The sequence below is a fragment of the Maniola jurtina genome, chromosome 28 (genome assembly GCF_905333055.1).
Source record: "Maniola jurtina chromosome 28, ilManJurt1.1, whole genome shotgun sequence".
Classification (NCBI taxonomy): Eukaryota; Metazoa; Arthropoda; class Insecta; order Lepidoptera; family Nymphalidae; genus Maniola; species Maniola jurtina.
Genome location: NC_060056.1, coordinates 6,631,504 through 6,652,999, shown reverse-complemented (window position 1 = coordinate 6,652,999; position 21,496 = coordinate 6,631,504). Strand labels below are relative to the sequence as shown.

General features: G+C 40.4%; 1 protein-coding gene across 3 annotated transcripts in view; it reads right to left on the bottom strand.

The window, feature by feature from the left end:
• Window positions 1-1,920: 1,920 nt before the first annotated feature.
• Window positions 1,921-21,496, bottom strand: part of LOC123879387 (calsenilin-like) — a 50,613-nt gene continuing 31,037 nt past the window's right edge. Inside the window, exons 4-8 of one of the 3 annotated variants that reach the window (XM_045927045.1) lie at window positions 10,222-10,358; window positions 8,382-8,451; window positions 6,946-7,016; window positions 2,144-2,356; window positions 1,921-2,057 (exon numbers count right to left, since the gene is read on the bottom strand). In XM_045927045.1, coding sequence (XP_045783001.1) covers window positions 1,947-2,057; window positions 2,144-2,356; window positions 6,946-7,016; window positions 8,382-8,451; window positions 10,222-10,358 — 602 coding nt within the window. In that variant the 3' untranslated portion in view covers window positions 1,921-1,946. Of the gene's footprint in view, window positions 2,058-2,143; window positions 2,357-6,945; window positions 7,017-8,381; window positions 8,452-10,073; window positions 10,162-10,221; window positions 10,359-21,496 lie in introns of those variants that run through there. The other 2 variants (XM_045927047.1, XM_045927048.1) reach the window with 2 other exon arrangements.

Sequence of the window (21,496 nt, the reverse complement as noted above, 5' to 3'; positions counted from 1 at the left end):
ACGTGTTAATTAATAATAATTATCACTCGTTAAGTCCACGGTGGGGCAAGTCGCGGGTTAAAGCACATTCGAGTTTGATCCCTATCGCTGTAAAGTTAGAGTAGAGTTTTCACCGCGGCGGGTGCGGCGGGGACGTGCGGCTCGAGCGTCGTTTCGCTTTGCGCGATGACATTTCTTCCTTTACCTGAAACCGGAGGAAAAGTACTCAATTAAATTATTTAGTGTCTAAATCGAAAATCTTGGATTCGAATATCATTCTAATGCATTTGAAACCGTTAACGTTGGGTTTAACATCTAAGCACAACATTGAAATAGTCTTTCATTTATAACTCCAACGTATGACCACAGAATACATGATAGTACCTTTCACTAAAAGAAAACACACTTCGTCACACACACACATCGCAGTTATGATGTTCAAATAAATACAGACGTTGTGACGACACAACAAAGTGCAATTCAGCTCGCACAGTCTCGACACTCAAGTTATCTCTTAGCGCTCTCTCTCTCTCTATGAGAGTCTCTCACTCACACAGGAGCCGCCTTAGGTATAAAATCCATACTTCCATACTAATATTACAAATGCGAAAGTGTGTCTGTCTGTCTGTCTGTCTGTCTGCTACGTTTTCACGGCCCAACCGTTGAATCGATTTTAATGAAATTTGGTACAGACTTGGGATACATCCCGGGGAAGGACATAGGCTACTTTTTATCCCGGAAAATCAAAGAGTTCCCATGGGATTTTAAAAAATCGAAATCCACGCGGGCGAAGCTGCGGGCATCCCCTAGTTCATTATAAATGTTCCTATCAGTCAGTTTTCCGTTTATTTATATACAGTACATACTACATATTATAAATGAGCTTACCGTGTGTGTCTGTGAGTCAGCTCGCCGGAGCGGGGCGAGCGGCGCGGCGCGGGGGGAGGGCGGCTCCCCGCTCCTGACACAAATACATCAAATTATAATAAAAGTTCATTATACTATGTATATTCATAATGCTCATGGTCGCTAAGTATGGGCTTCATAGAACAGTTCGGAGTGAATGCGCAAGTCTGCAGCGTGGGAGCGCACGCGGGGACCTGCGCCGAGTATGTCCAGCTGTGGGAGTGTATCGCGTGATGATGATTATATAATTATTCTAAATGCTGATTAAATTGAAAGAACTTGGAAGAAATAATTTGGTTGCCGCAGTCAGTTGCTCTGGATAATAAACAATAGGACAACATCAAAAACATTTCATTTTTTGGTTGCCAAGACTCACAAGGTCAATATGCTTTCACTGTTAAAAGGTTATGAGATCTCTAGCAGAGCCAAGCCCTTAGCTGAGCTTAGATTTGTGCTGGCCATGGGACCTATCCCAATTCCAAGCTCTTAAGTGCTTTTGACTCAACAAAGGAGTTCTTGACACTATCAAAGGTGACCAACCTCCGTACGTTCCTGGGCGGCGGCGGCGGCGGAGTCCCCCCGGCGCTGCGCGGGGTGCGGGGGGACGCGGTGACGGGGACGGCCACGCCCTTGGGCGACGGCCGGATGTTGGCCACCAGCCGCCCGCTCGTCGCCGACGACTTGCTGGACACGTCCGACCGGTCCGACTTGCCGTCGGACCTGTCCGCGCCCAGCTCCGACTTGGGTATGGATCTGTCGGAGTTGGTGTCGGATCGGGCCGCGTCGGTCGCCAGGTCGGTCGCGGAGCGGTCGAACCTGTCGATAGTTTTGCTGGACTGCGACTTGAGCGCGTCCAGCGCGGACGAGCAGGTGTGGTGGGGGTCGAAGAGTCTCGAGCAGGTGTAGTTGTGGACTTTGGAGTAGGGCCTGTGCGGGTGCGGGGCGGCGGAGGGCTTGGGCGCGAGGTCCCTGGCGGAGCAGGTGTGGAGGGGGTCGAGCGTGGTGGAGCAGGTGTGCAGCGGGTCGGGCGTGGACGGGGAGCGGGAGGGGGTGGGGGCGGATCACAACACGGTGTCGAGCGTGTCCAGCGAGCTGAGCAGCGCGGGGTCGCGCGCGCACCAGCGCGCCAGCTCGTCCGGCGTCACCACGCCGTCCGCGTTCGTGTCCATCAGCTGCAACAATAACATCACTGACAGGTTCTACTTGTGCCTCTCCACTGGGTGATCGCGTGTCTGGCGGAGGAGCGGTGTGGACTCACGTGGAAGATCCTGTCGACGTGGTCCTCGGCGGCGCCGCGCGGCACGGGCGGCGCGGCGGCGCGGCCCAGCAGCTCGTACACGGCCTGCACCACGGCCAGCATCTCGGCGCGCGAGATGCGGCCGTCGCCGTCCGCGTCGTACAGCGCGAACACCCACGACAGCTTCTCCTGCCGCGAGCCGCGCCCCACGCGCGACAGCGTGCCCAGGAACTCCTGCCGCAGGCCACAGCGACATGTACACGACGCCTGCACGCCGCTCGTTGCTGTCACCACACTACCGCCGATCGACTTAACGAGCCCGTGTTGATGCGATTGCGTGTAGTGTGAGAGACAGTCTATGTATACAGAGTTTAACCAGAACGCTAGCAAAACCGAAGACAGGTGATAGTACTTGATGATTACTGATAACATACCATAAAAAATTGCAAATAAAACATCTGACTGACGCTAGAGGTCAACGATGGCTCCGAAAATAGATCACTACAATTCAATGCCTCGTCGTAAGTGGGACATTGACCCGAGTTTTGCGCGCTATACAATGCGGATTTGAAAATTCCTAACTAAAACTCCAAGTATCCTTGAAATGGTTATTGGCATTGGTAATAACGCTAAACTTTTGCTAGCGGTCTGGTTACATCCGGAATAAAGGGAAAGCTGACTGACTGATCTGTCAACGCACAGCTCAAACTACTGGACGGATCGGGCTAGCATTCGGCATGCAGATATTACGACTGAAATACATACGATACGATAGCTATTACAAAGAAAGGATTTTTGAAAACTCAACCACGCGTAGTCAACGCGGACAAAGTCGGGGACAGATACTACTTAATACATATTATGAATACGAAACTGTGTTAAAAGGACGCAAACAATATTGAAATAGTTTGTACTTCGTTTCTAGCACTGGTCTCTCAGACTACAACAGGTCAACATAGCAAACCTCACGCTATATCGTACTATGTGTCGCGAACTGATGAGCTGTCGTGTTGTTGTGTTATTGGCAGTTATTGTTTCACTGTTGACATATTGATGACATAATCATTATCACACTATAATTGAAGTGTGATTAAATTATTAATATTTATCACTGATTAATAATTTGGTTGATTACTTAATTAGTTTGTCTGTCTTGATTGATTACTGAGCGACGAATCATCGCTGCGCGTGCAAAATCCGCTATGTATTTTTAAGATTTTCATTTTTGATGTCATTTTGTTTGGTTTCGAAAGGCGCTTGTACATGTAGAAACCATCGATGGTAGAAACCTGTTCTTCGGCGTGTGTGCTAGCTCATAAGATAATATTTTTAGCTGTCATTATGATTTAAAGGTAAAGCATATTTAAAAAAAGAAATAAGTTAAAAGAGTTTCCTGGAAACTTTTCCGCAGAGCCGACATTTATTTTATTTTATTTGACTAACCAACAACTTGTATAGGACATGCTAAAGGTCAAGTTTGTAAAGCCAGCAGGGTCTAAGCTGCGCGTTCGTATTCCATTCGTTTAGTTTCTACTTTTTACCCGACATCTAACAAATGAACTTACATCTTTCACGGCTATTTGGGTACTTACCTACTTGGTGTCTGTGATTTGTCAGATTTCCGTAAAAATATTTAATCTTAAATGCATGTTAATCCTCATTGAATCTTAACTTTGAACCTTAATATTTTAATGGGAAATCTTGTAAATCACAGACAAGGCAACGATGTCGCTTAGAAGATGCCTATAGTACGCGACAGGTCGACATAGCAATCAGGGTGACGGACGTGCGGGTGTGCGGGGCGTCTCCCGCCTCATACCCCAATTGCCGTATACCTACTCTAAAGAAGATATTTTCAAAAACTTAGATTTCAACAATACAACTCCTTTAGTTTAATTTAAAACAGTCGTGACAAACAAACAGACGGACCGAGCTAAATTACAAGGATTGCTTATTTCAGTAGGGGGCTCTAAAATAATATTTTATTCATTTTCATTCAACTAAAAATTATATAAAAGCACAAAAAGTCAAGCCCTATTCTGCGAAAATCGGACAAAATCATAATCAAGCCAATAACATGGACCAGATCAAGGGCCTCATCTGTATACACATATTATTATACGTCTATACATTAGAGATGTACCGAGTACAAATTATATCGAGTACCGAGTTTTACTCGGTTTTATTTGCGCCAAACCGAGTACTCGGCCGAGTTAATCGATTTAGGATTACGTAGATGTAAGGCGCGAAAACAGATTTATACATTATTATGATGATCGTGATAGCCGATTTGCAACTTAAAATTATTAAGAACCACAACACTAAAACCTATTTATGTGGTGGGCAAAACATGATACACAAGATGTCCACATTTGGAATACTTGACGAGAACATTAATTTATGTGCACCTGCAACTTTGCAAGCACTGTTTACAGTGATTGAAGGCTGTTAGCTTTGTATTGTGTATCTTTGTTGGACTTAACCGAATACTCGGCATTTAAACCGAGTTATTCGGCCGAGTAGGAGTACATAAAATATCGCCGAGTTTGCTAAGTACCGAGTAGGTTGGCGCATCTCTACTTTACATGTATTCACGTCTCCTTGACATGTTTTCAGTGTAAGATTTGAATGTGTATCGATCATATTGATATGATAATATAATATGATCGCGATACAGGCTTCGACATAGTAGGTACGCTGTATAACAGGCTAATGGGCTTTTAATGGCGTATTCGGAATTCATTTATAAGGTGACTTGTAGATCGGCGCTGAGGTTACAACATTCTACTTAAATGGCCTGCTAATCAAGGTTACAAAATATAAATTTGGATTTTACTAGCTACCGTCAGCGGCTCCACTTGGCTTTTTTATTCGCTACCTCGTTGGAATTTCGAATTATCCGGCCTTATTCTTTGTCTACATTACACATAATATTATAAGCGGCGAAAGTTTGTGTGTATGTATGGATGTTTGTTACTTAATCGCGCAAAAACTACCGGACGGATTTGGCTGAAATTTAGAATGGGTTTTTATTCTAAGATGTTGATAGATTATATTAACACATAGGCAACTTTTTATCCCGGAAAATTAAAGAATTCCTATAAGATTTTTAAAAACCTATATCCACGCGTAACGCGAACGAAGTCGCGGGCGTCAGTTAGTTAATCATAAAAGGAATCTGTAAACCGCAAAATTTCAGCTTTCTAGCTTGCTTTCTAAGTGCCTTTTTGAGCGGGACATTGATGACAAGTGATTACATACTCTTTGATTGATGAGTCAGGATTTAGTTTGTGACTTAATGTTTAGATATTTTTAACCTAATTATTAGGTCAAAACAGTTTTTTTCATCTATTTCTTCTATAATTATATTTAGAACTTTTCTTTTTGAGAAAAAAAAACTCTTTAAACATAACAGGGATAGCTCGCATCCCAATTCCCGGGGACGGTCATAGGCACCAGAGTTCCCGCGGGATTTTTGATAAATCTAAACATTTGCGGACGAAGTCGCGGGCTTTATCTACTTTAAAATATTTTATTATCAGAAAAAATAGCTTTATGGTATCCAATAAACATAATTTACAGCAACCGAGTCGTATAGTCGGCAGAATAGGGCCCTGTATACACGGTAATGGCGGTGTGAGGCACGTTCTGGTGTCGCATAAAACCGAGTCAATGCTATCGAATTCGCGTCTCGGAGCCATCACAGTTTTACGAGCTCACCTGAGAGGCGCAACGTGCCCCTCCGGCGCAGTGCTGAGCGCGGGAGGTCCCGGGTTCAACCGAGAACTGATATCAGTTCAATCTGTGTGGTTTTCCAGATTTCAGTTAAAATATCAGTTTTAAAATTAAACGCTCAAGACTTTACGTGACTTGAAAGCAAGTGTTTAGTGCAAAAAAAAAATTACGAGACATTTCACCACGTTTAATAGCCTCATCGGGTGACAGAAGGGCTGGCTCATTTTTTGCGCAACGGATCAGCCTGGCTGGCCAACGCGGAAATGCAGCCAGTATTCTTGGCACCATTCCACGCGGGCATGATTTTTATAGTAATTAGAAAAGGCTAGCTTTAAGTTTTATTGCAATATTTTCATTTAAAAAAAGTAAGTACTTAATTAAAAAAAAAAAGCAAGTAATATTGTATTGCATATAAGACGGTGAAACTAAAACAAAAACTCAAATCATTTTATTCAAAGAGGTACTATTATACTCCTTCTGATGGCCAGAATCTTTAGATTTGTAAGATGTTGTAGTTTGTGGTGCTAGTTAATTACGGAACTATAGTAACACAACTCGGCCAGCTCAGGTATTCTTTTCATTATAACCACTTCACAAAATCATTTAACTTATTAGTGTTGAACTGTATGTATTGTGGCAATCGAGAATTTTGATTTCTGTTGTCGGTTGGCTGCCTGCGCGCAGCCATGTCATGGCGTGTAACATAAAAGTGTTCTTTTAATACTAAAGCTGAAGTTTTCTCGGCTGAAGAAGGCTTAATCCTCCAAGTTTGCCTATCTAGAACTATCAAAGCCGTTTAAGTAACTCATTCGCAAGCTTTCTTATCATTTAAATAATCCTTTATAGTAAGATTTATCAACAAGTTTACATTTAATAATACCTAACTTTGAACGTGTTTAGAGATATCTTCAATATGTATTCCGGGAGCTTATTGTAAAAATATACACAATTTCCAATAAATGAATTACTATTTTTTGTCTGTCTGTCTGTTTATGATTCTGTCTTCGAGACGGTTGGAGTGACTTGGATGGAATTTGAGCTGTAGATAGTTAGGCTGAGTGACGATGACGTCACACGACGCGGCTCACCTCGAAGTTGAGCTTCCCGCTCTGCTTGTGCTTCACCGTGTTGAACACGAAGTGCGCGTACTGAGATGCGTCTGTAACACACAAACATACACTCTTATAAAGTTTCATGCAATTTTTAGGGTTTCGTGAAAAACAGAACCCTTATAGGATCACTTTGCTGTCTGTCGTGTCTGTCAAGAAACCTATAGGATACTATCCGTTGACCTAGAATCATGAAACTTAGCAGGTAGATAGGTCTTATAGCACATGTAAGGAGAAAAATTCGAAAACCATGAAATTGTGATTGCAGCACCAAAAAAAATTAAAATGTTCATGAACAAATAATTCGTATTTTCAATTTTTAAAGTGTACCAAGTGTGGGTCATACTCCTATGAAAGGGCTTCACTACTTGTTATTTCTAAAACAGATTTTTATTCATTTTTATGCATAGATTTGTCATGTCTTTGATTTATCATGCAAAATGTCGGAAAAAATATCCTAGTACGGAACCATCGGTGCGCGAGTCTGACTCGCATTTGGCCGGCTTTCCTTAACAATTTGAGTTTAGGTATTTAAGCATTAATTATTATAGGATGATGTTTTGTTTTACAATATTATGGAGTAGAGTCATAGTATATGTACAGTATACACAGAGTAAAGACATTTTGACTTGTGTGATTATATTCCGATTAAATTAGAATAGTCTCCCGCCCCGGCTTCGCTTGAGCGGAATACACTGTGCCTGTGACATACAAACAGACGGACGGACGAAACGAAACCAGGGATCCTTATTATACTACGAAACTCCAAAAGACACAATAGAAAATGATCGTATTATTCTGTTCAACAGCTTATCCCCCTGACTCGTACACAAAACATTTAACTTCTACAACTTGACGAGATACGGCCTCGCAAACTTACCTTCACTACTTTTACACTTCAATTGAAACATACTCGTCGCAAACAATAATGCACTTTAACCCATAACATTAAAGACCACAATCGTATGAAATAAAAAGCTAGTGCAGTTTAAACTTGTAATGGACTTAGGAACGCGGTTTTTATTTAGGTGTTTTGTTTAATTAAGTTTCTGTGGCGTGAGGAAGAAGAGGCTTTTTGTTTTTTAGAGTCCCGTACTAAATTGGTAAAAACCCTTAAGCTACTTTCTCCGTCCGCCTGTTCGTCTGTCACAGTCGATTTTTGAAATATTTGTACACAATAGTGGCCCAACCTTGTTGGAATCAAAAAAATCGAAAAATATTTTTAAGAAGGGAAAATTGGGGATTTAAAATTTCAAAGGGTATCCCATGGTATAGGAATTATCTTAAACTTTACCATGGGATTTCATATGGAAGGGCTGTACCCGTACATTATGAAACAGATTTTATTTATTTTTACGCAATATAGTGTTGGATTTATCGAGCAAAATGACGAAAAAAATCATGTGTTCACTCACCACCAAGAGGAAAGAACTGCGAGAAGATGTTCTTGAAGGCCTCCTCGTCCACCACGCCGGTCGGGCATTCCTGATGAATAGACATAACTCGTTATATACTCATTTATAGTATAATTATTATCTTCATATTTGGCTACCAGTGTATCTACAAAGCGTCGTACCAAAATACTTAATGTGATAATTTTCGTAAGTAGTTAATGTGAACCACTATAAGATATAAGAGGCGCTCACAGCTTGCGATGCCCCAGTGAGCTTGATTAACGTTAATTTATTAGCGTAAATAAATGTGGCTGTGTTAGTTTTTTGGCTGTACGTTGTAAAGTAGCTTCATCATCATCACCCAGCCACTTGCTACTCAGTACATGTCTATCTCCTCAGAATGAGAACGATTTGTTCATAGTCTAATAGAGCGGATTAGTTCACACGCCTTTGAGAGCATTATATGGAGAACTCTCAAGCATGCAGGTTTCTTCACAATGTTTTTCATTACCGTTAAAGCAAGTGACATTTCATTTCTTAAAGCGCACATAACTCCGAAAAATAAGAGGTGGGTACGTGTTCCAAATTGAATCCCCAAACCAACGATATAGCTTTTTTAAAAAAAAAATTAGTCAAGTTTACTATGATGACTAATATTCCCCTCCAACTAAGCGTAAAGCTTATGCTAATAGTAGGTACGGCAATAGTGCAACGGGTGAGGTTTGAACCGCCGACCTTTCGGTTTTCAGTCCGCTCCTCAACCGTTGAGCTATCGAGGCTACGAGCTAGTGTAGCTAGTAGTTAACTCCTGAAGTAGGTCCGCCTGTGGCCGCTACGAGTGGCACTGCGACGCACCGCTCTCGGCGAGTGAAGTGTCGGCGAGTGGCGACCACTCTACAGTTTACACCGATACCCATTTAGCCTGATTAATGACTCAAGCGAGACAAATATTCCCTCGCTACACTAATTAGTCGCTGTGAATTGTTATCATATTAGTGACATATTACTCGACTAATGATTACCTTTCAGAAAAGTTTTAGTTGTATTTTAATTTTGGGCATTTTGCTATATCTTATCATGTTTACCTTCTCACCTTACATTATTACTTAGTGCTCGATTTAGCTGTAAGATACAGACATTTATGCTGTATTCATTACCAGGATATATCGTGGAGTTAAGTATGGCTCTAATTTTTGTTTTTTTTTTAACCAGCGAATTTCAGATTGTTTACTTAACAACACCACAGACAAGGGGACAGCGTGACACTTCACAAGATGGCGGCGTTAGTTCCGGTTTTGACCACGCGCTAAAACATCCTTATTGCACGTAAACGGATACTCATCACCCAATCGGTAGCGCGCGCCTCGCACAAGTCACACTATGACTCGTCGGGAAGGCAGCAGGCAGAGTACGCACCTGCTTGAACCCGCGGTACATGAGCTTTGATCTCGTGCTGCGTGAAGTGCGACGCGCGCGCGAGCGCGTCGGGCGGCTCGGGGCGGTAGCGCGCGCCTCGCACAAGTCACACTATGACTCGTCGGGAAGGCAGCAGGCAGAGTACGCACCTGCTTGAACCCGCGGTACATGAGCTTGATCTCGTGCTGCGTGAAGTGCGACGCGCGCGCGAGCGCGTTGGGCGGCTCGGGGCGGTAGCGCGCGCCTCGCACAAGTCACACTATGACTCGTCGGGAAGGCAGCAGGCAGAGTACGCACCTGCTTGAACCCGCGGTACATGAGCTTGATCTCGTGCTGCGTGAAGTGCGACGCGCGCGCGAGCGCGTCGGGCGGCTCGGGGCGGTAGCGCGCGCCTCGCACAAGTCACACTATGACTCGTCGGGAAGGCAGCAGGCAGAGTACGCACCTGCTTGAACCCGCGGTACATGAGCTTGATCTCGTGCTGCGTGAAGTGCGACGCGCGCGCGAGCGCGTCGGGCGGCTCGGGGCGGTAGCGCGCGCCGGGACACCACACGTTGGAGCCCGCGTCGTCGAACTCGTCTTCTGCAACAGACCCGCCCGTCAGTACCCGCACCGCGCACCGACTCTGCTCTCACAGCGAGAAGGGGCCATAGCAACTACTAGCTGACGCCCGCGACTTCATCCGCGTGGATTCAGTTTTTCCGAAATCCTGCGGGAACTCTTTGACTTTCCGGGATGAAAAGTAGCCTATATCTGTCCGCGGGATATAAGCTAAATCTATACCGAATTTCGTCAGAATCGGTTAAACTGTCGAACCGTGACCTGGTAGCAAATAGACAGACAGACACACTTTCGCATTTATAATATTATATACTACGGATAATATGGATATGGAATATGGATTCTCAAGCATGTGTTAGATTTCGGGTTACAGAGTGGGCTTAAATGATGACTAATAAAAGTTATCATCTATCTTTTATTTAAACTTGTAGGTAGCTATGATTTTGTCAGGTAAAGCCTAAATGTTAAATCATTTAACAATTAAAATCAAGCAAAGCAACTACTGCATTATTTTATAAAAGTAAGAATCCTAAACTGGTTTCTAAAATAAAATAAGTTAATAACCTGGTGTATACTTTTATCTCAATAGATAAAAGTAATTGATTACCAAAAGAGGGTAGGTAGTAAACACATAAGTAAAACAAACCAAGCTGGATAATAATAATAATAATTAATCGTTTATTCAGATATCTTTCTTACTTTAATCTTTATAGATCTATCTGTATTTTGTTGTATTGTTCAGCATAGATCTATTTATTTAAAAATGAATCTACCGCCCGTTTCGCAAAGGTGTTTAGTCGTGTAGAAGAAAGGGCAAAGAAACTCCACGACACACGTCTTTTAAAAACCATTACAACATACAATAAATAGTAAATAGGTAGTACATATTTGTTAATTATATTAATTATATAATTATAATAAAATATAAGAATACTTAACTTTGGTATAGCCTGCCGCCCTTGTTTGCTCTGAAGTGGAGAACTTCATCGTTTGAATTATAATACAAGACTGAAGTCTTTACTATTTGAATTACAACACAAGACTGTGCTTACTGTTTGAATTATAACACTAGAATCAGCCACCTCTGTCGAGGTAGGGTACTTTTATAATTACCGTCATCGCAAACAAGGTGGGAGTCGGCAGTCACGTGATCTTAATATTTATTTGAAGGTTGGTACATTGTATCAACAATGTACCAACTACCAACCTAACAGTATGTTGACAATATTTAATTAATATTAATAATATCACTAGTTACATTGTATTTACGGATTACATATTATTAATTTGACAACAATAATTAATGATATAATAAATGGAAGGTTTACATATTATTTCACATAATAACTTGACAACTGTATATTACATCCGGCAGTATAATGTCAACCCTAGTATAGTGACAGTATTTAATTTACAATTAATAATTAGTGATATGTATTGATAATTTGCATCATAATATTTTACATATTGTCTTATTCCTAAATACCGGACTTAACTACAATTGTTAATATTAAGCAGTACATTGACATTGGATCCAGTAGTGGAATAGTAACGTTTCCGTAAAAATATTACAGTAAATATCTAATTTAATCTTCAACTTTATGATTGGGTCAGTTTTAGCATAATAAATATAGACATAAAATTATCTTGATATGACACGGCCATACTGACAAGTACTTCGCTCTCGAAGTACATAGGGAAAAATAAATGTTTGTATAAATAGACATCAAAATCATCGTGATATGAGACGGCCATACTGGCAAGTACTTTGTTATAAAGTAATAAAAATATCTACCCATTCGGGAGACTATACATTATATAGTTTTTAGTTTTTTTTTTTGTTTTTTTTTTTTTTTTTTTTTTTGGTTTTTTTTTTTTGGTTTTTTTTTGGTTTTTTTTTTTTGGTTTTTTTTTTGTCTTATTCGACAGTAAAAACATTTATAATATTTGTCCCATTCGGGAATCTCAATTTCGTCCCATTCGGGAATCTCAAAACATTTGTCCCATTCGGGAATCTCAATTTCGTCCCATTCGGGAATCTCAATAGTATGTGAATTTGTCCCATTCGGGAATCTCAATTTCGTCCCATTCGGGAATCTCAATAGTATTTGTCCCATTCGGGAATCTCAATTTCGTCCCATTCGGGAATCTCAATAGTATTTGTCCCATTCGGGAATCTCAATAGTATTTGTCCCATTCGGGAATCTCAATTTCGTCCCATTCGGGAATCTCAATAATAAGTGTCCCATTCGGGAATCTCTGTTTGTTTTTTTTTTTTGTTTTTTTTTTTTTTACATTTGTACAGTTACAGTTGTAACTACTGCGGTTTTTTTTTTAAACATTTGTACCTAGCACAGTTTTTTTTTTTTTCTTTTTTTTTTCTTTCTTTTGTGTCATTTAGCATTTAGATTATTAGTATATTTTATATATTGCTCGGCCATTCTGATAAGTACTTCGTTCTCGAAGTACATAGGAAAATAGAATACTGCAGCCAGTGAAATTTAATAATTGTGGCAACAAAAATACCAACTTAAAAAAAATATATAAGATTGTGTCATTTAGCATTTAGATTATTAGTATATTTTATATATTGCTCGGCCATTCTTATAAGTACTTCGCTCTCAAAGTACATAGGAAAATAGAACATTGTAGTCAGTGAAATTAAATAAACTGCGGTAGCAAAAATACCGACAAAAAAATTAAAATGGTGTCATTTGTAACAAAGTAGCGACAACCAAAAAAAAAAAAATATAAATTAAGTATGATTGTGTCATTCGTAACACAATATTCAAAGATTCAATGTCAATGTAACTGTCATCAAAACTACGACTACACAGAGCTAGACGCCAGACCGAAATAGAACAGATTAGAATTTGTTTTATTCGTTGAGATAAAACAATGTACCACATAATATACAATTATTACTGTTTGTTTTTTTTTTTCGTTTTAGTACATTATAATTTTCTAATTAATTCAACATTGTTTATATACTTTTATCAAAACGCTCGGCCAATCTGACGCCTAACTAGATTTATCACTATCTAAATAAAATTATACCACAAACACGTGGTTTGGTTAATTGTTTAAAACTTCTAGGACTATCCTCATTACAAAAAAAATTAAACACTAAAACTTAGCTGTAGCGTTGAGTTTCGTAAACGGAGCGACGTTTTAACTAGCGGTGCTACACAAGCAACAAGTGCCCCGGACGACAGGGTTGTTCATCACCCTCTGGCCATCGGATCTCCAGTACCAAGTGCCATCGTCGACAGGCAGCAGCCTGTCGCTTCGACAAGAGGCCGCATCCACAATTACTGAAAGCATTTGAAAAGTATTAATATCTTGACAAGAACTTATCGTATCCCACTTCTGATGTTAGATTTCGGGTTACAGAGTGGGCTTAAATGATGACTAATAAAAGTTATCATCTATCTTTTATTTAAACTTGTAGGTAGCTATGATTTTGTCAGGTAAAGCCTAAATGTTAAATCATTTAACAATTAAAATCAAGCAAAGCAACTACTGCATTATTTTATAAAAGTAAGAATCCTAAACTGGTTTCTAAAATAAAATAAGTTAATAACCTGGTGTATACTTTTATCTCAATAGATAAAAGTAATTGATTACCAAAAGAGGGTAGGTAGTAAACACATAAGTAAAACAAACCAAGCTGGATAATAATAATAATAATTAATCGTTTATTCAGATATCTTTCTTACTTTAATCTTTATAGATCTATCTGTATTTTGTTGTATTGTTCAGCATAGATCTATTTATTTAAAAATGAATCTACCGCCCGTTTCGCAAAGGTGTTTAGTCGTGTAGAAGAAAGGGCAAAGAAACTCCACGACACACGTCTTTTAAAAACCATTACAACATACAATAAATAGTAAATAGGTAGTACATATTTGTTAATTATATTAATTATATAATTATAATAAAATATAAGAATACTTAACTTTGGTATAGCCTGCCGCCCTTGTTTGCTCTGAAGTGGAGAACTTCATCGTTTGAATTATAATACAAGACTGAAGTCTTTACTATTTGAATTACAACACAAGACTGTGCTTACTGTTTGAATTATAACACTAGAATCAGCCACCTCTGTCGAGGTAGGGTACTTTTATAATTACCGTCATCGCAAACAAGGTGGGAGTCGGCAGTCACGTGATCTTAATATTTATTTGAAGGTTGGTACATTGTATCAACAATGTACCAACTACCAACCTAACAGTATGTTGACAATATTTAATTAATATTAATAATATCACTAGTTACATTGTATTTACGGATTACATATTATTAATTTGACAACAATAATTAATGATATAATAAATGGAAGGTTTACATATTATTTCACATAATAACTTGACAACTGTATATTACATCCGGCAGTATAATGTCAACCCTAGTATAGTGACAGTATTTAATTTACAATTAATAATTAGTGATATGTATTGATAATTTGCATCATAATATTTTACATATTGTCTTATTCCTAAATACCGGACTTAACTACAATTGTTAATATTAAGCAGTACATTGACATTGGATCCAGTAGTGGAATAGTAACGTTTCCGTAAAAATATTACAGTAAATATCTAATTTAATCTTCAACTTTATGATTGGGTCAGTTTTAGCATAATAAATATAGACATAAAATTATCTTGATATGACACATGCAAGTTTCCTGACATCCTTCACCGTTATAGCGAGTCACACACATGAATCCGGAAAGACAACGGTGCGCGCTTCATGGAACTTACAACCTTCCGAATATACAAGCATATACTATGTAACCCGCAGACGTTGTTCCATACAGTATAAAGTATATATATGTCGTAGAGTCAATATTAAAAAGAGTTTTTAATGTCATAGACTCCGTGAAAAGTAACGTTACGTGAAAAACGCAGCCATATTTGTTTAGCTGTCACTGTCAGAGTTGGATTTTGATCGGCACGCGTTGCTGTGTTCAGAATTCACTCTCGCATTTTATTACCAGAATATTTGCGTAGCGATTGGCGATTCATTCCAGTAGTGATTATATTCTCTTTGATTCATTATTGTTCTGGCTTCGGTGCGAGTAGGTTCTCAGTAGATACGGTGTGTGAGTGTCGTACTGTAACTGTAGGTTTTAGAATAGTGGTTACCTAAAGTGGTACTGGTGGTTGAACGAGTTGTTATTGTGGTGATTAGGTTAGATGGTTGGTTTGGGGCCGGTGTAGGGGTGGAAGGAGCCGGTCTAGGTAGGTTAGGTTAGGTTTACCTAGTTACGCTGGAAGTTGCCATGTGCAGTAAGTGAGAGTTATCATGTTTGTAGTTGCAGGTAGTTCAATATCACTTGATAGTCCAAGAATATCGTTAGTACGCCCACGAAAGCTCGGTTAATCTAAAGGTTGCTATCCTGACATATCCGCTTAGTTATTATCCAGGTTTACTAGTGGTTAGATCATGCTTCAATCTTAATAATCATTAGAAGCGCCTACAAAGTAATAAAAAAAAGTGAAAAATATGCCCACGATAACCTGATAACACCCTCGGCCTCCGTTATATATATTCTGTATATATGTATATAGTATGTAGTACAACAATACCGCGTCGTGCTCTCGCATAATCTGCTCTCTGGTCTGCGTGAGTGCATCGCGGCTGGGTTTAATCTGCCGGAGCACTCACCTGCAGAACACCACAGTGTAACGATATTACATACAGAGGTTCCACGAAGCCGTCTACACAGTGTACGGTGAGCCTAACAGCAGCTAAATCGACAATTCATTAACTGCCATCGACTTGAATTTTTCTTTTTTATTATGAGCTACATGCATTTGACGACGATTATTGTACCTCAGAAGTGAAGCGAGAGCGAAGACAGTTCCGTACTTATATTACAAATGCGAAAATGTGTCTGTCTACCTGTCTGTCTGCTACCTTTTCACGGCCCAACAGTTTAACCGATTCTGACGAAATTTGGTACAGAGTTGATTTATATCCCTGGGACGGACATAGGCTACTTTTTATCTCGGAAAATCAAACAGTTCCCCCGGGATCTATAAAAATCTAAATCCACGTGGATGAAGTCGCGGGCATCCTTTAGTACGCAATAACAGGAGACAACACGATCGATGAAGGAAATCTCCTTTATCTTGATGGCGACAAGGATGAGAAACAATAACTTGTAGGGAGTCAAGAAGGTGCCCCAGGAAAGAGCCCTCCCGCGTTTCGGCACTCATTATAGCCGCAAGGTTGGTGGGCTATGGGAGCTGCTGGGTTGGCCAGTCAGGGCCCCGTGCTGACGAGTGTCATCACTTACCACGAGATGAAAGTCGCGGGACTACTGTATCTCTATATACACTGTGACAATACAGTACATTGAGGAGTAATCATCTTGCCCGATGTCGACACACTCTAGTTACTTTAAAAGCCTCTAATTAAGCGACGCCATTTTCTTTAGCTATTTATCTCAGAGGCAATATAATACACGAGTCCACAGACGACTTTTGTGTTCCTTTGAAAATGGCACCTTAGTGAATGTTTCTTGTTTTAAATCTTTTGTAATTAGCAAAGACGTTTGAAATTATAGTTCTTTGAAAATCTTAGTGTTTTTTTCTATTTCAATGTTACTTAAAACAATAATAATTATAACAACTAATGTATAAAATAAATTTAAATCGACACCTCCCACGTAAGTTGTTGAAAGCCACAAAGTGTTTTGCGTATTCTACATAACAATGTGTATTTTACACTATCAATTTAAAAAAAAAGATTCCGACGAATTGAGAACCTCCTCCTTTTTTGAAGTCGGTTAAAAAGGTTCTATCGGAGTGTTCACAGCATCGAGGCAGGCTTGTTTAGCGAGGGTGTCCACCAGTGGCGTCCACGTTGTCGTTGCTGGTAATGTCAACATGCGATGGAACCCACTGCAAACAAACAGACTGAGCTCCCAACCTGCGCTTTCCAGTGCGAGGTGCCATTCAAGCACCTCGGTCGGTCGTCTATCGGTTTTACCCGACTGCGACAAAGCCGAAAGGAAGGGTTATGATTTTAGCAGTCTATGTGTGTATGTATGTATGTATGTATGTTTGTATCCAAATTCTGTATGTTCGATCGTAGCGCCTAAACTACTGGGCCGATTTTGATAAAATAATGAGGTGTCAATTGATTCGTCGTAAAGGTCCGGGTGACAGGCGATTTTATACGACAAAAATTGACCTAACGGGTGTTACGTCAAGAAAGGTGGAGGGTCCAAAATTATTATTTTTGCTATTGCATCGACTGGGATGTCAAATGAAAGAGGAAACAATTCTGAGTTCATTAATAAAATGTCCTCAACATTAAAATATACCAAGCGACAGAAAAACAATTTTACTATAATATTTTGAGCGTTTATTTAGACGCTCGCAGTCGGGTTTTAGTTTTCAACTTTATTCAAACTATGTTACAGCGGCTCTGGATGCCGTTGACCGTCGAGCTAGGAGACTTATAGGCGAAGACTCTCCTTTGTTGGCGAAACTTCAAAGTCTCGATCACCGCCGTAAGGTCGCCGGCTTATCGGTATTTTATAGGATATATTTCGGAGAGTGTGCACAGGAACTTTTCGATCTTGTCCCCCCTTCACCATTTTACCACCGAACCGCAAGACGTCGGGCGAGTTTCCATCCTTATGTCGTCGACATTCCATCTACACGCACAAAACGTTTTGCGTCTTCATTCCTCATACGCATGGCTAAGGTTTGGAATACTCTTCCGCGATCTGTGTTTCCTACCAATTACAATCCGGGTATCTTTAAAACAAGAGTGAATAGGCACCTTCTAGGTAAACGTGTCCCATCTTAGATCACATCATCACTTTCCATCAGGTGTGATTGTGGTCAAGCGCTTACCTATAGTGAATAAAAAAAAAAAAAAAAAATATGTGCCTGCCCATTGCCACTTCAGCTTCGCAACCCGTTGAGGTATGTCGGTTAGAATAGAATAGAATAGATTTTTATTCAAATAAACTTTTACAAGTGCTTTTGAATCGTCAAATAATTTACCACTGGTTCGGAATGCCGTTCCTACCGAGAAGAACCAGCAAGAAACTCGGCGGTTGCTCTTTTCAATCGTTCAACTTTACTCTGGTTCTCCTACGGAGCTCCTCATATCCGATTGGATCACGTAGAGCAACTCCGCACACAGCTCGCTGCATCGCCCGCGGAGTGACGGTTATGATCATTTCGTCACTATTGGACAGGGGTCACGACCCACAGTAAGTAATACGAGAAACAGGAGAGATGTAACAAACTGTGCTTCAGCAAAACGCGTCAGTTAACGCGATGTGACACGGGATTACCGCGTCACGCGGAGTGACAGCTGTGACAGACTTACGGCGCGGCTCTCCATATGAGGTATTAGTCCGTACCATAGGTCCGTACGAAATGCGCCATTTTAACTCTATACGTCAATTACTGTCATGTCAAAAGTACGGTTCACCTTTGCAGGCTTGTTATGTTGGTATGTTGTAGTAGGCTGCGCTGGGGCTTCTTGCCTCAACTCCTCGCGGGTGAGGTCTCCACAAAAGCTAGCGGTACATAATGAAGGACGTGTGGCCTAGTTATCACACCGATTGTGATTGTTAAGCAATGTTCACCCAACTCGGTAATTGGATCGGTGACCGACTACAGAGGTCCGAATTTGGCCTTTTCGTTTCCCCCGTGCTTCGCAGAGCACGTTGAGCCGTCGGTCCCGGTTATTATTACTAACATCTGATAATAACTGTCAATTAACCTAAAAGTCGAAATCTCGTTCTCTTAGTGAGTTGTATGCGGAAGGATCTAGGAGCCCACCGCATGAATATCCAAAGAGAACTCCTACCATTATAGGATTAATGGGAAGGGGTCGCGACCCTCAGTGATGAGGAATAACGACTATAGAGACATGACGAATGTCCCGCAGTGTCGCGCCGCGTCCCGGTTCCCGGTCCCGCGGGACGCGCCGCACTTGTCCGCCGCCGCACGTTACACAGACCAACTGAGCACAGAGCTGTTCTTTGTGAGATAGGCTTAAGTGTGACGACAATCCACTTCATATCACACAAATATTATAAAGGGGAAAGTTTGTGTGTATATGTGTGTGTGTGTTTGTTTGTTACTCCTTCACGCAAAAACACTGGACGGATTTGGCTGAAATTCAAAATGGAGATAGATAATAATCTGGATTAGCACATAGGCTACTTTTCATCCCGAAAAATCAAAGAGTTCTCATGGGATTCCGAAAAATCTAAATCCACACGGGCGAAGTCGCGGGCGTCAGCTAGTCTGCTAATAGAAGATAATGATGAGGTCTAGGTTGTAGCGCGTTTGTCTAAAACAGGGGTCTCCAAACTACGGCCCGCGGGCCAAATCCAGCCCGCCAGTGCCATCAATTCGGCCCGCAACAGCTTAAAACTAGTGTCATCAATCCGGCCCGCGACAGCCAATTTCTTATTGTTGTTACTATTGCTGTGATAAGTTGAAGAAGAAAACACATAATAATGATAATTGCTAGGTTTTATTTACTTGCAAGGTAAAACTTAATCACAGAAATGATGACGCAGATAACTTACCTGAAGTATTTAAGCTTTTAAGCATATTAATAGCTAATAAATATCGTTAAATAATATTTAAATTAATTGAAATGCAAAAAAAAACGCTTATTTGCTTAGGTCGCGCACTTGTTACTAGTCTAGCTAGAAATATAGTTATGGGCAGAAAAAAATTAAACTGTTTTGGCCCTTGGAACATACTGACAAAATCATTATGGCCCTAAGGCTTCAAAGTTTGGAGACCCCTGGTCTAGAAGATTCGGGCAGCTTGCTGACATAGGCGACTTTTCATCCCGGAAAAGCAGAGTTCCCACTGGATTTTTCGAAAACCTAAATCATAAAAAATCGTAGGCATGATCTAGTACCTAATATTATAGCCTGTGTCATTTCTGGATAACATAGCTTTGTAATGGTGGGAAATAAAATTACCTAAATCGTTTTAGTATGGATTTACATCATAAAGCTGTAGTATAATAGGTCCATGATTTACCTAGCTTCCTCTACGTCTGGTGTGGCACTACTATAAGCCATTAAACAGAATAAAAAGAAGTTTTGTCTGCGTCGAGTTGGTCTGCGAGTCATAGATTATGCGCGGCGGGAATCTGAGCGGCAACCATTACTGTAATTGAGTTCATCGATCCGACATCGCTGACTTACGGCCTCAGGTACACGAGACGACAGCCTAGTGGTTTTTTTTTTTTTCAAAAAAGAATATTAGCCATACTAATCATGACTAAAACTCCCCTTTCCCCTCCAATTAAGCCTAAAGCTTGTGCCAGGAGTGGGTACGACAATAGTGCAACGAGTGGGAATTCAGTCCGCTCCTCAACCGTTGAGCCATCGAGACTCTGAAAGCTCTGTTCAAAGGACGAGGGTCAAGGGTTCGACCCCGGGCAAGCACTTCTAAATTTTCAGAGTTATGTGCGTTTTTAACAATACAAATATCACTTACTGGACGGTGAAGGAAAACATCGTGAGGGAACCTGCATGACTTGTTGTGGTAGAGTACCTAGCCTATAGCCAAATCTTATAGTTAGAGATGGAACTCCTTGGAGAAGGCTTTCACCCACAAGGGGGTCCATACAAAATAACAACATTATTACTTACTATGTAAATAATTTGTAACGACCATAATATTTTCATTTGTAATATTAACTTACTAATCATAATTATCAAGTTCGCTAACTTCATTATCAACAACTTGTAATAACTTTGTATGGAATTAAATAAAGCTTTATTATTTGCTAGCTGATACCCGCGACTTCGTTCGCGTGGATGTAGGTTTTTTAAAATTCCCGTGGGAACTCTTTGATTTTCCGGGATAAAAAGTAGCCTACATAGGCTACTTTTATTAGATAATATCCTGGATTAGCACATGCTAATCCAGGATATTATCTATCTCCATTCCAAATTTCAGCCAAATCTGTCAAGTAGGAGGAGTAACAAACATACACACACACACACACACACACACACACACACATACAAACTTTCGCCTTTATAATATTAGTGTGATTTATTTATCATTTATACCCAAATTCTTCTCATTGTATGACAAGCCACGTGCTCAGTAGTGAGGCAGCGATAACGACGATTCATATTG